The sequence below is a fragment of the Tupaia chinensis genome, unplaced genomic scaffold, assembly GCF_000334495.1.
Source record: "Tupaia chinensis unplaced genomic scaffold, TupChi_1.0 Scaffold147038_1, whole genome shotgun sequence".
NCBI classification, from domain to species: Eukaryota; Metazoa; Chordata; class Mammalia; order Scandentia; family Tupaiidae; genus Tupaia; species Tupaia belangeri.
Genome location: NW_006206889.1, coordinates 2,542,397 through 2,553,696, shown reverse-complemented (window position 1 = coordinate 2,553,696; position 11,300 = coordinate 2,542,397). Strand labels below are relative to the sequence as shown.

At 47.0% G+C, this 11,300-nt stretch overlaps 3 protein-coding genes across 6 annotated transcripts in view; all 3 read left to right on the top strand.

Moving 5' to 3' along the window:
- The window catches only part of TSPEAR (thrombospondin type laminin G domain and EAR repeats), a 44,764-nt gene that overhangs the window by 134 nt on the left and 33,330 nt on the right, over window positions 1-11,300 (top strand). The window contains exons 2-3 of the mRNA XM_027768664.1: window positions 216-285; window positions 853-1,035. Of these exons, the coding sequence (XP_027624465.1) occupies window positions 216-285; window positions 853-1,035 (253 nt within the window). The remainder of the gene's footprint in view (window positions 1-215; window positions 286-852; window positions 1,036-11,300) is intronic.
- Window positions 821-1,659, top strand: LOC102492177 (keratin-associated protein 10-3-like). 4 transcript variants are annotated; one of them, XM_027768648.1, is made up of 3 exons: window positions 821-857; window positions 893-1,203; window positions 1,291-1,659. In XM_027768648.1, exons 1-3 carry the CDS (start codon window positions 821-823, stop codon window positions 1,657-1,659), a joined length of 717 nt encoding a protein of 238 aa, XP_027624449.1. The 4 variants fall into 4 exon arrangements, with proteins under 4 accessions (XP_027624449.1, XP_027624446.1, XP_027624447.1 ...); XM_027768645.1 differs by having other exon boundaries at window positions 821-854; window positions 890-1,659; XM_027768646.1 differs by having other exon boundaries at window positions 893-1,659.
- On the top strand, window positions 8,166-9,048 carry LOC102491751 (keratin-associated protein 10-4-like). The gene is given in 2 exon segments (XM_027768643.1): window positions 8,166-8,221; window positions 8,223-9,048. Coding segments are annotated over 2 exon segments (882 nt in total).

The window sequence follows — 11,300 nt, the reverse complement described above, 5'->3', positions numbered from 1 at the left end:
TGGTGTGGATGCCGAGGGCACACTGGATCCACTGGATCCGTGTGCCTGGGCCCCCGGGGGCACTGCAAGGTCGAACCTCAGGGAGGAGGCAGACGGCAGAGTAATGGAGAAAGTGGCCTGAGAAGGGAGCTGGCCCAGCATGGCTGCTCTGTCTGGTTTAAAACCCAGGAGGCTGCCATTGAGGGGCTGAGCCCCTGATTCTTCCCCTGGAACAGAGGCCTGCTGCTGCCCATGCACAGGACAGGTGACCAGTGGGCACAGGCAGGAGGCGCAGTGGGCATCAGGGTGAGTGCTGGCTTTTGGTGGCCTGGGTTGGGTTCTGAAGGCCCCTGGATGCTAATCCTCAGTCATAGGTGACCACAGTCATGCATTCCCAGATGTGATGGGCCACATAAGTTAGGGTTTAACCTCAGAAAACCTTTCGCAATGCCGGGTTCCTGCAAGGGAAGCCACAGCCCTGGGCTGGGGCCAGTGGGTAACAGGACTATGCCCAACACAGCTAAGAAGGCAGAGGCATGTCCACCACTGGCAACCAATATCCTCACTGCCCCAGAAAGGGGGACTCCGACCCTCCCAGCTTCCAGAGACAATACAGGACATGCCCAGACGCCAGCAGTATTTTACAAGCTGGGCAACATCAGGACAAACAAACAACCCTAGTGACGCCAGGCGTGGCCTCACTGAGGAAGATGCAATTATGGGACCTGGGCAGACAGAGCCAGGAGTGGATAAAAGCTGACAGTCCAGCATCCACCTCACTCACACTCACTCACTCACTCACTCACTCACACTCTCCCCCGACTCCAGCTCAACCACCCACATGGCCGCCTCCACCATGTCCGTCTGCTCTAGCGACCTGAGCGGGTCGGCCTGCCCGGCTCCTCTGAGTCCTGCACCGGCTCCTCCTGGGAGGTGGACGACTGCCCAGAGAGCTACTGCGAGGCCCCCTGCTGTGCCCCCAGCTGCTGCGAACCCCGCTGCTGTGCCCCCAGCTGCTGTGCCCCGGCCCCCTGCCTGACCCTTGTCTGCACCCCAGTGAGCTGTGTGTGCAGCCCCTGCTGCCAGGCAACCTGTGAGCCCAGCCCCTGCCAGTCAGTGTGCACCAGCTCCTGCACACCCTCGTGCTGCCAGCCAGCTTGCTGCACCTCGTCTCCCTGCCAGCAGACCTGCTGTGTGCCTGTCTGCTGCAAGCCTGTGTGCTGTGTGCCCATCTGCTCTGAGGCTTCCTCTTCCTGCTGCCAGCAGTCTAGCTGCCAGCCAGCTTGCTGCACCTCTTCCCCCTGTCAGCAGACCTGCTGTGTGCCCGTCTGCTGCAAGCCCATGTGCTGTGTGCCTGTCTGCTCTGGGGCTTCCTCTTCCTGCTGCCAGCAGTCTAGCTGCCAGCCAGCTTGCTGCACCTCCTCCCCCTGCCAGCAGGCCTGCTGTGTGCCTGTCTGTTGCAAGCCCACCTGCTGCAGACTCTCATCCTCCGTGTCCCTGCTTTGTCGCCCTGTGTGCAGACCTGCCTGCTGTGTGTCTGCCTCCTCCTGCTGTGCCCCTGTCTCCTGCTGCCAGCCCAGCTGCTGCCGCCCAGCCTCCTGCATATCCCTGCGCTGCCACCCTGTCTGTGCTCGCTCAGCCTGCTGTGGCCTCTCCTCAGGCCAGAGCTCCTGCTGCTGACTGGTTGTGCTCCCAGGCCATCAAGGCCCCAGGTTTCACCTGGTGGCTGGGCCTCTTGCATCCCCCTCAGTCCAGTCCTGACCACGGTTAGGAGGTTGCATCCACCTGAGGATGTGGTCCCTGTGTGTCTCTTGTGCTGACAGGATCTCTCCCTCCTCCCTCCCTGAGTCTCCCCACCTCCCTGCTGCCTGGTTGTTGCCTCCAGGAGTTATCCCCACCTGCACCTCATCACCTCTCCTTCCCTCCCAGCTTATCTCCTACTGGTCACTTGGCCTGGACTGAACTTGTCAGCTCCTCCTGTGCTGCCAACAAACTCACATTGTGGTTGCTTCCAATCTTTGGCAATTACAAATAAAACTTCTAAATATAAACATCTGTGAGTGAATTTTTGTGTGGACCTGTTTTCAACTCCTTTGGGTAAATGCTCCGGAGTATGATTGCTAGATCATATATCGTATCTTGTGAGTACCAGCTAAACTGTCCTCTGAAGGGGATGTACCAGTCTGCATTTCTACCAGTAATTAATGGGAATTCTTGTTGGCCCATATCTCTGCCTGCATTTCGTGTCAGTGTTTGGCTCTTACTGTCCTAATAAACGTATAGTAGTTTCTCACTCCTTTCAGTTCAGACTCTAATGGCATATGATGTGGCGCATCTTTCATATGATCATTTGCCCTCTGTGTGTGTGTGTGTATATAAATTATTTTATTTTATTTATTCATTCATTTTTAAAATTTGACCAGAGAGAGACAGAGGGTGAGAGTGAGAGAGAGAGGAAGTGAGAAAGCAAGCCGCCAGATTCAGGACTCCAACCCTGGTCGGCCATGTGGGAGTATCTAGTGCCTTAACCACCACACCACCTGCTGGTCCCGAACTCTGTATATATCTTTTCGAGTGAGGTGTCCATTCAGCTCTTTTGTTCATTTTGGAATCTGTTCATTTTCTTATGGTTTAATTTTAAAAGTTCTTTATATATTTTTTTTGAATAACAATATTTCTGAGGGGTTTTTCTTTGCAGGTATTTTTACCCACTTTGTCTTCTCATTCTCTTCATGTCCTAAAATCGATTTTAAATAATTCCAATGAAGAAAACTGTAGGCCCAGGTTGTTTATTTGGTGAATTCTAACAAAACACTTAAAGAAGAAAAAAATGACAACTCTATATAATTTCTTCCATAAAATAAAAGCCAGAACAGTTTCCTAGTCATTTTAAGAAGTCAGCCTTCCTTTGCTACCCAAAACAGACAAAGACATTACCAGAAAAGTGCATTTTCGTACCAGCAATTGGCATAATGGCTATGTCGCTGGACTCCCATGTAGTCGATTGACCGTGGTTCGAGTCCCTGACCTGGTGGCTTACACTCATGCCGGGTGCATGTGCATGCGTGCCCAAGATCCCGAGAGGAGAATGGAGGAGAAGGGATTGCGGCGTGACCATCACCCCTGGGGAGGGGGATGATTTCTCTCTTTCTGTCTCTTTGTCTCTCTCTGTCTTTCTGGCGAGCACATGAGCCCTATAGCAAAACCTCTCAAAAGAAAAAATAAAAAAAGAAAGAAAAGTGTATTTTTTTAATCAATATTGTTGATAAATATAGACACACACATTCTGAACAAAATATCATGAAATCCAATACAATAATGCATGAAAGGATAATATATCACAACCAGGGCAGCTTCATTCCAGAAATGCAAGACTAACTCAACAAAAATCAATGTAATTCATCATATTAATAGACTAAAGAACAACAATATGATAATCTCAATAAAGAGAAATTTATACAGAATTCAACATCAATTCATGATTAAAAAAAATACTCTCAATGAACTAGGGATAGACCAAAGTTTACTTTTTAACCTGATGTAAGGCATTTATGAGATTTAAGCCAGTGCCATTCTCACAGTAAACTTTTTTTCCCCAAACCAGGACAAAACATACAAATGTCCTACCATTCCTATTCAAACCTTGCTAAAGGTCCCTCCCTTCTCCCATCCCCAGTGCAACCAGGTAACAAAAAGAAAGAAGAGGTTTATGTATCGGGGAGGAAAGAATGATTGTTTCTATTCACACAAGACCGGATTGTCCACATAGAAACCCTCGTGAATACACAAAAAGACTTCTAGAAATGTGAAATGGGATTTTGTCTGCATCGGAGTTAATGCCAGATGGATTGTTGGGTCCTGCTTCATGTAGGAATAGTAAGTGGACAATTACTAATGCGGCGATGATGAAGGGTAAGAGGAAGTGAAAAGCAAAAGAATCGGGTTAGCGTTCTAACACAGTCAACAGGTACAAGTTTAAAGGAACAAAAGTAACAAAAGTCAGTTGTATTTCTATATATACATAATAAGAAATTGGAATCCAAGAATTTTATTTAAAAGTATAATTTACAACACAATAAAAAATGAAAATATAGGTATAAAAGTGATGGAATGATTGCCTGATGAGAACAGTAAAACACTGATGAATGCAATCAAAGACGATACAAAGAAATGGAGACATACACCATGTTCCCAGGTGGAACACTCAACATTATGCCATGCTAGTTAACTCCAAGCTGATCTATAGATTCAAGTCGATCTCAATCAAAATCTCCTCCCCTCTAAAACCAAACCAATCAAAACAAACAAACAAACATTTTGATATCAACAAGTTAATTCTAAATTTTTTTGGTGAGGCAAATAAATTAAAATAGCTAAAAATAAAATTGAAGAATAACAAAGTTGCAGAGTCATTTAATTTCAAGATGTACTGTAAAGCCATAGTAATCAAGACAACGTGGTGTTGGCCAAAATATGGGCACACAGATCAGTGAAACAGAAAAAGAAGAAGGGCCAATACAAATAAAGTGAACTAAGTTTTTTTTTTCTTTTTTTTTTTGGGAGGGGGAGATTTTCACTATAGGGCGCATGCACTCGCCAGACAGACAGAGAGAGACATAGAGACAGAAGGCGAGAAATCACCCCCCAGGGGGGATGGTCACACACCAATCCCTTCTCCTCCATTCTCCTCTCGGGATCTTGGGCATGCACGCACACGCGCCCAGCGTGAGTTTTAAGCCACCGGGTCCGGGATGCGAACCGCGGTCGACTATGTGGGAGTCCAGTGACATAGCCATTACGCTAACTGCTGTTCCCAATCAAACTAAGTTTTGACAAAAGTACAAAAGCATCTTAATGAGAAAGAAGTCTATTTGAAATAATTCGATACCTATAAGTAAAAAAAAAAAAAATTAAACCTCTACCAATATCTCATTCTTAAGGTAAAAATTATATTGAAATGAATCATATGTCTAAATGTAAATGAAACATTTTAGTTTTTTGAGAAAAAAAAATGGGCAAAATCTCTGTGATCTTGTATTAGGCAGAATTCTTAGATTAAGTACCAAAACCATGATCTATAAGAGACAATGTTGATAAATTAGACTCTATCAATATTAAACTCTTGTTCTCTAGATGACACTGTTAAGAGAATGAGAAGCTTGGGACCAGCAGTTAATATAATGGCCATGTTGCTGAACTCCCATGTAGTTGACCATGGTTCGAGCCCCGGATCCGGTGGCTTAAACTCATGCCAGGCACGTGTGCGTGCGTGCCCAGGATCCCGAGAGGAGAATGGAGGAGAAGGGATTGTGGTGTGGCCATTCCCCCTGAGGGGGGGGGTGATTTCTTGCTTTCTCTCTCTCTGTCTCTTTCTGTCTTTCTCGCAAGTGCATGTGCCCTATAGCAAAAACCTCTCCAAAAAGAAAAAGAGAGAGAGAGAGAATGAGAAGCTAAGGCATAGACCAGTAGAAAATATTTGCAGATCACACACTAACAAAAGTACTTGTCCCCAATATAAAGAACTCTCAAAATTCAGTATCAAGAAAGCCTAGTAAAAACCAGGGGCCTAAAGATTTGAGGAAATAGTATGCCAAGAAAGATGTACAATAAAGCACATAGAAAGATGCTCACCATTGTTAGTCATTAGGAAAATGCAAATTAGACTGCAATGAGTACCACATATGCCTACTTATTAGAATGGCTAAAATTAGCTAGACTGACCATGTCAAGTGTTTGCAAGGATGTGGAGGAACTGGAACTCTCACACTCTGCTTGTGGAAATGTAAAACACTACAACCACTCTGGAAAAACTTCTTGGCAAATAAACACATTAAATATGCTCACAACATCATTAGTCAGCAGGGCAATGCAAACTGAAATGACAAAAGGATACCACTGTACACTTTTAGAATGACAGAAAAAAATGGGTTTAATTGCAACATTAAGTGCAGACAGGGATATAGAGCAACTAGAACTCTCATACATTCCTGGTGGAAATGCAAAATAGTATTGCCACTTTGGCAAATAATCTGGCAGTTTCTTGTAAAGGTAAACATGCATCAACCCTATGGCCCCGCAATTCCACCCTGAGGTATTAGTCTAGAGAAATGAAAACTCATTACCAAGCAAAAACAAAATAAAAACAAACCATAATTCCTCCTCACACTCCTACCAGCGATATTTATAGCAGCTTTGTCCATAGGCTTCAAAAACAGGAGACAAAGAAAATAAACTTCAGCCATCGAATGAATAAACAAATTGTGATAAATCTATACAATGGAATATGACAGAGCAGTAAAAAGTAATAAACTGCTCATGTGCATAACAACCTAGGTGAATTCCAAGTGTTCTTGGTTTTTGTTTTTGGTTTTGTTTTTTTTTTTGAGAGATTTTTGCTATAGGAGCATATGCTCACTGGAGTGACAGAGAGAGAAAAAGAGAGACAGAAAGCAAGAAATCACCCCCCAGGGGGATGGCCAAATGCAGCAATCCCTTCTCCTCCATTCTCCTCTTGGGATTTTGGGTATGCACACACACACACCTGGTGTGAGTTTTAAGCCACTGGGTCAGGAACTTGTACCATAGATGATGACGTGGGAGTACAGCAACATAACCATTATGCCATCTGCTGGTCCCCTAAGCATTCTTCAAGTAAAAGAAGATAAACAAGAGAGGTCACATATGATATGATTCCATTTGGTGCTCTACATACTGAATGTCCAATTTATTTGACATTCTAGAAACTATACAGAAGAGAGGAGAAAGCAATATCGGGAAGTTTTAAGGGTGGAGGGAGTCCTCTGGGTGACACTGTGGAGGTAGATATAGGACTCTATTCATTTGTCAAAACTCACAGAACTAAATGCTATGAAGGTGAGCTAATTAAGTGGCAGTAGAGAAATTGCATTATGGACAGTTACTTGGTTCTGTGAGGTTAAATGAACAGGCACATACCCAATACCTGAAAAGGTTAAGAACCTTAATTTGATCTTTGCTCTTCGTTATTTTTTGTATCTATTTTTTTTTTATTGGATTTGCTTTATTTTCCAGGACTACAATGCAATTACCAGAGAGAGACAGAGACAAAGGAAGAAGAAGAAAGGACCCCCCCCAATGAAATGTGGTCACACCACAATCCCTTCTCCATTTTTCTAACCTGTTGGGATTTGGAGAATGCATGCACATGCACGTGGACTGCTTTCCATGTTGTTGGAGCGAGGACTCAAACTGTGTGGTCAGCCACGTGGTGTCTGGCTCACTTAACCAGCAGGCCACAGGCTGGCCCTGGAGTTATAACTTTTAGGTTAATTTTCCCCAGACGTTGAACATTTCATTCAATTATTTTCAAATATCCAGATTTCCACAGTTGAAGTAGGATGCCAATCCTCCTGGAGCTTTTTAGGGTTTTTCTTTGTATTTTGTGTCAGAAATCTTACCAGTTGTCTAGACCTGTGTTATTTACCATTCAGTTTGTCCTGTATTTGGTCAGATTTCAACTCTGAAGACCAGCACTTCCCTTCAGCTCTGGGGGAACTGACTTTCCTTTCTCAGTTGGCCATCCTTCCCATATGGAAATCCTACCTGGGGAATGTTGCAAGTTCTGGAAGCATTGTCTGTGCTCTGTCTGCTGTCCCCCTCATGCCATGCTGGTTTCGCCTGCTTCTTCTGCACTGACTCCTGGCCTGTCCCACTGCTCAGCCTTTCCTGTCAGTCCACAGTTGAAGAGCTGTGTGGGCCCTTGCTCTGCCCTACCATAGCCCTGCCACATAGCCCAGGCACAGGGACACAGATTCACAACTCTCACCTGCCACCTGGAGAGAATCCTGGAGAGCAGGGCACAGACATCTTCAGCTGCCTGCGGCGGGGGCTCCAGGAATAGCTCCTTCCCTGAGATGTTTGTTCAAAACACAAACACAGACCAAGGCATCAGCGGCCCTCAGCCAGAGCCACATGTTGCCAGGCTGAGCAACCTCTGTTGTGTAAATAAACCAAAATTAGCAGGAGCTCCAGGATCCAGCACACAGCATCAACAAGGAAGAGGCATGTTGAGCCTCCAGGTACAACAACGCACACCAGCCAGATATAAAAGGCCAACAGCCCTGAGCATTTCACACCCTCACACACATTCACTCATCACTCACACACTCACTCCTCTCAGCTCAACCACCCACACGTCCACTTCTACCATGTCTGTCTGCTCCAGCAACCTGAGTTACGGCAGCCGGGTCTGCCTGCCGGGTTCCCTGCACTGGCTCCTCCTGGGAGGTGGACGACTGCCCAGAGAGCTGCTGTGAGCCCCCCTGCTGCACCCCCAGCTGCTGTGAGCCTTCCTGCTGTGCCTCAGCACCATGCCTGACCCTCGTCTGCACCCCAGTGAGCTGTGTGTGCAGCCCCTGCTGCCAGGCAACCTGTGAGCCCAGCCCCTGCCAGTCAGTGTGCACCAGCTCCTGCACGTCCTCATGCTGCCAGCAGTCTAGCTGCCAGCCAGCTTGCTGCACCTCGTCTCCCTGCCAGCAGGCCTGCTGTGTGCCCGTCTGCTGCAAGCCCGTGTGCTGTGTGCCCGTCTGCTGCAAACCTGTATGCTCAGTTCCTATCTGCTCTGGGACTTCCTCTTCGTGTTGCCAACAGTCTAGTTGCCAACCAGCTTGCTGCACCTCGTCTTCTTGCCAACAGGCCTGCTGCGTGCCCATTTGCTGCAAGCCCGTGTGCTGTGTGCCCATCTGCTGCAAGCCCGTGTGCTCTGTCCCTGTCTGCTCTGAGGCTTCCTCTTCCTGCTGCCAGCAGTCTAGCTGCCAGCCAGCTTGCTGCTCCTCCCCCTGCCCACAGGCCTGTTGTGTGCCCGTCTGCTGCAAGCCTACCTGTTGCAGACCCTCATCCTCCGTGTCTCTGCTGTGTCGCCCTGTGTGCAGACCTGCCTGCTGTGTGCCTGCCTCCCCCTGCTGTGCCCCTGTCTCCTGCTGCCAGCCCAGCTGCTGCCGCCCAGCCTCCTGCATATCCCTGCGCTGCCGCCCTGCCTGTGCCCGCCCAGCCTGCTGTGGCCTCTCCTCAGGTCAGAGCTCCTGCTGCTGACCGCTTGTGCCCCCAGGCCCGTCAGCCCAAGGTCTCACCCGGTGGCTGTGCCTCTTACATCCCCCTCAGTTCAGTTCTTACCTGGGATAGGCTGCTGCTCCCACCTGAGGATGGAGTCCCCGTGTGTCTCTTGTGCTGACGTGACTTCCCCCTCCTGTCCCAAAACTCCCTACTCCCCAACTCCTATCTGTGGACATCTGTCCTTCTCTCCCAGTCTCTCTGTTCTGGGTCACCTGGCTTCAACTCAGCCTGTCAGCTCTACTTTGGGCTCCCAATAAACTCACCTTTGTCTCCTAATTGTCCTTCCTCTGATGCTCATGTTTTGGGGCGCCCACAGGGTTTTGCACATACACAGATCTCCACATGCACAACTCTCTCTAGAAACAAAGGACTTTACCTAGGACCCAAGGACAGTGGCCTGACTGCTCTGGTCAGGCTCCAAGTGGGGTTCAGTCTCTGTTCCTGGGTGTCTTGGGGGTGAACATGGTGTGAGTTGAGATTCTATTGATATGCTCCTGGTTCTTTGGGCTGTAAGACAGCCCTCCCTGCTGATGCCCTGCTCTACCCTGTTGGGGCTCCACAGGGTTCTGGCCATCCCTGAGGAGGTTCACACTAACCTTATCAGGTTCTAGGTTCTGAGAATCACCTTCATTTTTTGAAAATCCCAGGACGGAATGCTCCTTCTCATGGATGTCAGGTGGCCTATGGAAACCAAAGGAGTAGTAGTCAGTCTCTCTACTTACAAAATGCCCAGGTGCAAGTGACCCAAGGTGGGACCAGAAGTTTTTTCTGAATTAGATTTCAGTTAAATATGAAAGCACAGGAGCTTTTAACTTCTTTAGAAGAAAAGTTGCAGGACATACCCTTGACCTAGTGGTTAAGGGAGCTAGATTCCACATGATTCATGGTGGCTTGAGAAATGCGCTGGGTGCATGTGTATGTATGCTCCAAATCCTGACAGAATAGAGATATGGAGAAGAAGGGATTGCAGTGTGAGTGTGTCCCACTGAGGGGTCTTTCTCTTCTCTTTCTGGTGAGTGCACGTGCCTTCTGACAATTAAAAATGAAGGGGAAAGAAGAAAAATGGTTGCATGGAGTAGTCTTTCAATTTTACATAGCAAATATTTGCTAAAAGACACACTTTCTGTACATACACACATACACACACGCGTGGGTACTTCAAACAGTTCATAGAAAAATTAAAGTATGACTTTATTTTGGTATAAAAATGCTAAAGTACATGCATCTTTTCCATAGCATGCACTTCCATGAACTTTTGGAAGACCATTTGTCTATCTATAGTCTCTGTGACTATTTTCATATCTGTCTTACCTTTCAGGTTTAAACACTTTTCTTAATTGTTTAAGGCTAGGAATGATTGGAATCCACATTGTGAATGAATATAACCAAGTACACACGGTTTTTTACATATCCCAAGTTAAGAAGAAAGAGTTTTAAGGTCATGATCATTGGAGTGCTGTGGACTTTTTTCTTTGTTTTTCAATTGCAGTAAAATGCACGTGGCATAGAACATACCGTCTTACCCATTGTAGGTGCGCAGTGCAGAGCAGCGAGCGCCTTCTGTTGCTGTGCAGCCATCACCACCACCCATCTCAGAACCTTTTCATCTCCCCAACGGAAACTGTCCTCATTAAACGCCAACTCCATTCTCCCTCCCCAGACTCTAGCAACTGTCATTCCCCTTTCTGACCCTGCAAATTTGAGCCCTCTGGGTGCCTCCTAATGGTGAAACCACACAGTATTTCTCCCTCTGTGTCTGGCTTATCTCTCAGCATCATGTCCTCAATTTGTAGCAAGCGTCACAATCTCCTTCCTGCTTATGGTTGAATATTATTCCATTGTATGGATACTCCATATTTTGCTTATCTGCACCTGGGTTGATGTCCCATTGATGTCCCTCGGTTGTTTCCACCTTTCACTGGTGTGAATAACACTGATAGAAACAGGGGTGTGCAAGTATCTCTTTTAAGTGTTTTGGGAATAGAGCCAGAAGTGGAATTGCCAGATCGTGCAGTAGTTGGGTGTTCTATGTTTTGAAGAACCGCTATGCGTGTTTCCTCCGTGGCAGCACCATTTTACATTCCACGAGTTCCAATTGCTCCACATCCTCGCCAGCACCTGCTCTTTCTGGTTTGGGGCTAGTAGCCATCCCTAGCTTTGGTTTATCCTGACTGAGCCGGTCTCTGCTGCTAGTTGTCAGCCTCGCCTCTCACCTGTCAGCCCCACCCTCT

Excerpts from the sequence above, each read along its gene's own strand:
- LOC102492177 (XM_027768645.1), top strand. The coding sequence starts at position 821 with ATGGCCGCCTCCACCATGTCCGTCTGCTCTAGCG. Across the intron at positions 855-889 it reads CATGTCCGTCTGCTCTAGCG|CCTGCACCGGCTCCTCCTGG; the intron begins ACCTGAGCGGGT and ends GCTCCTCTGAGT.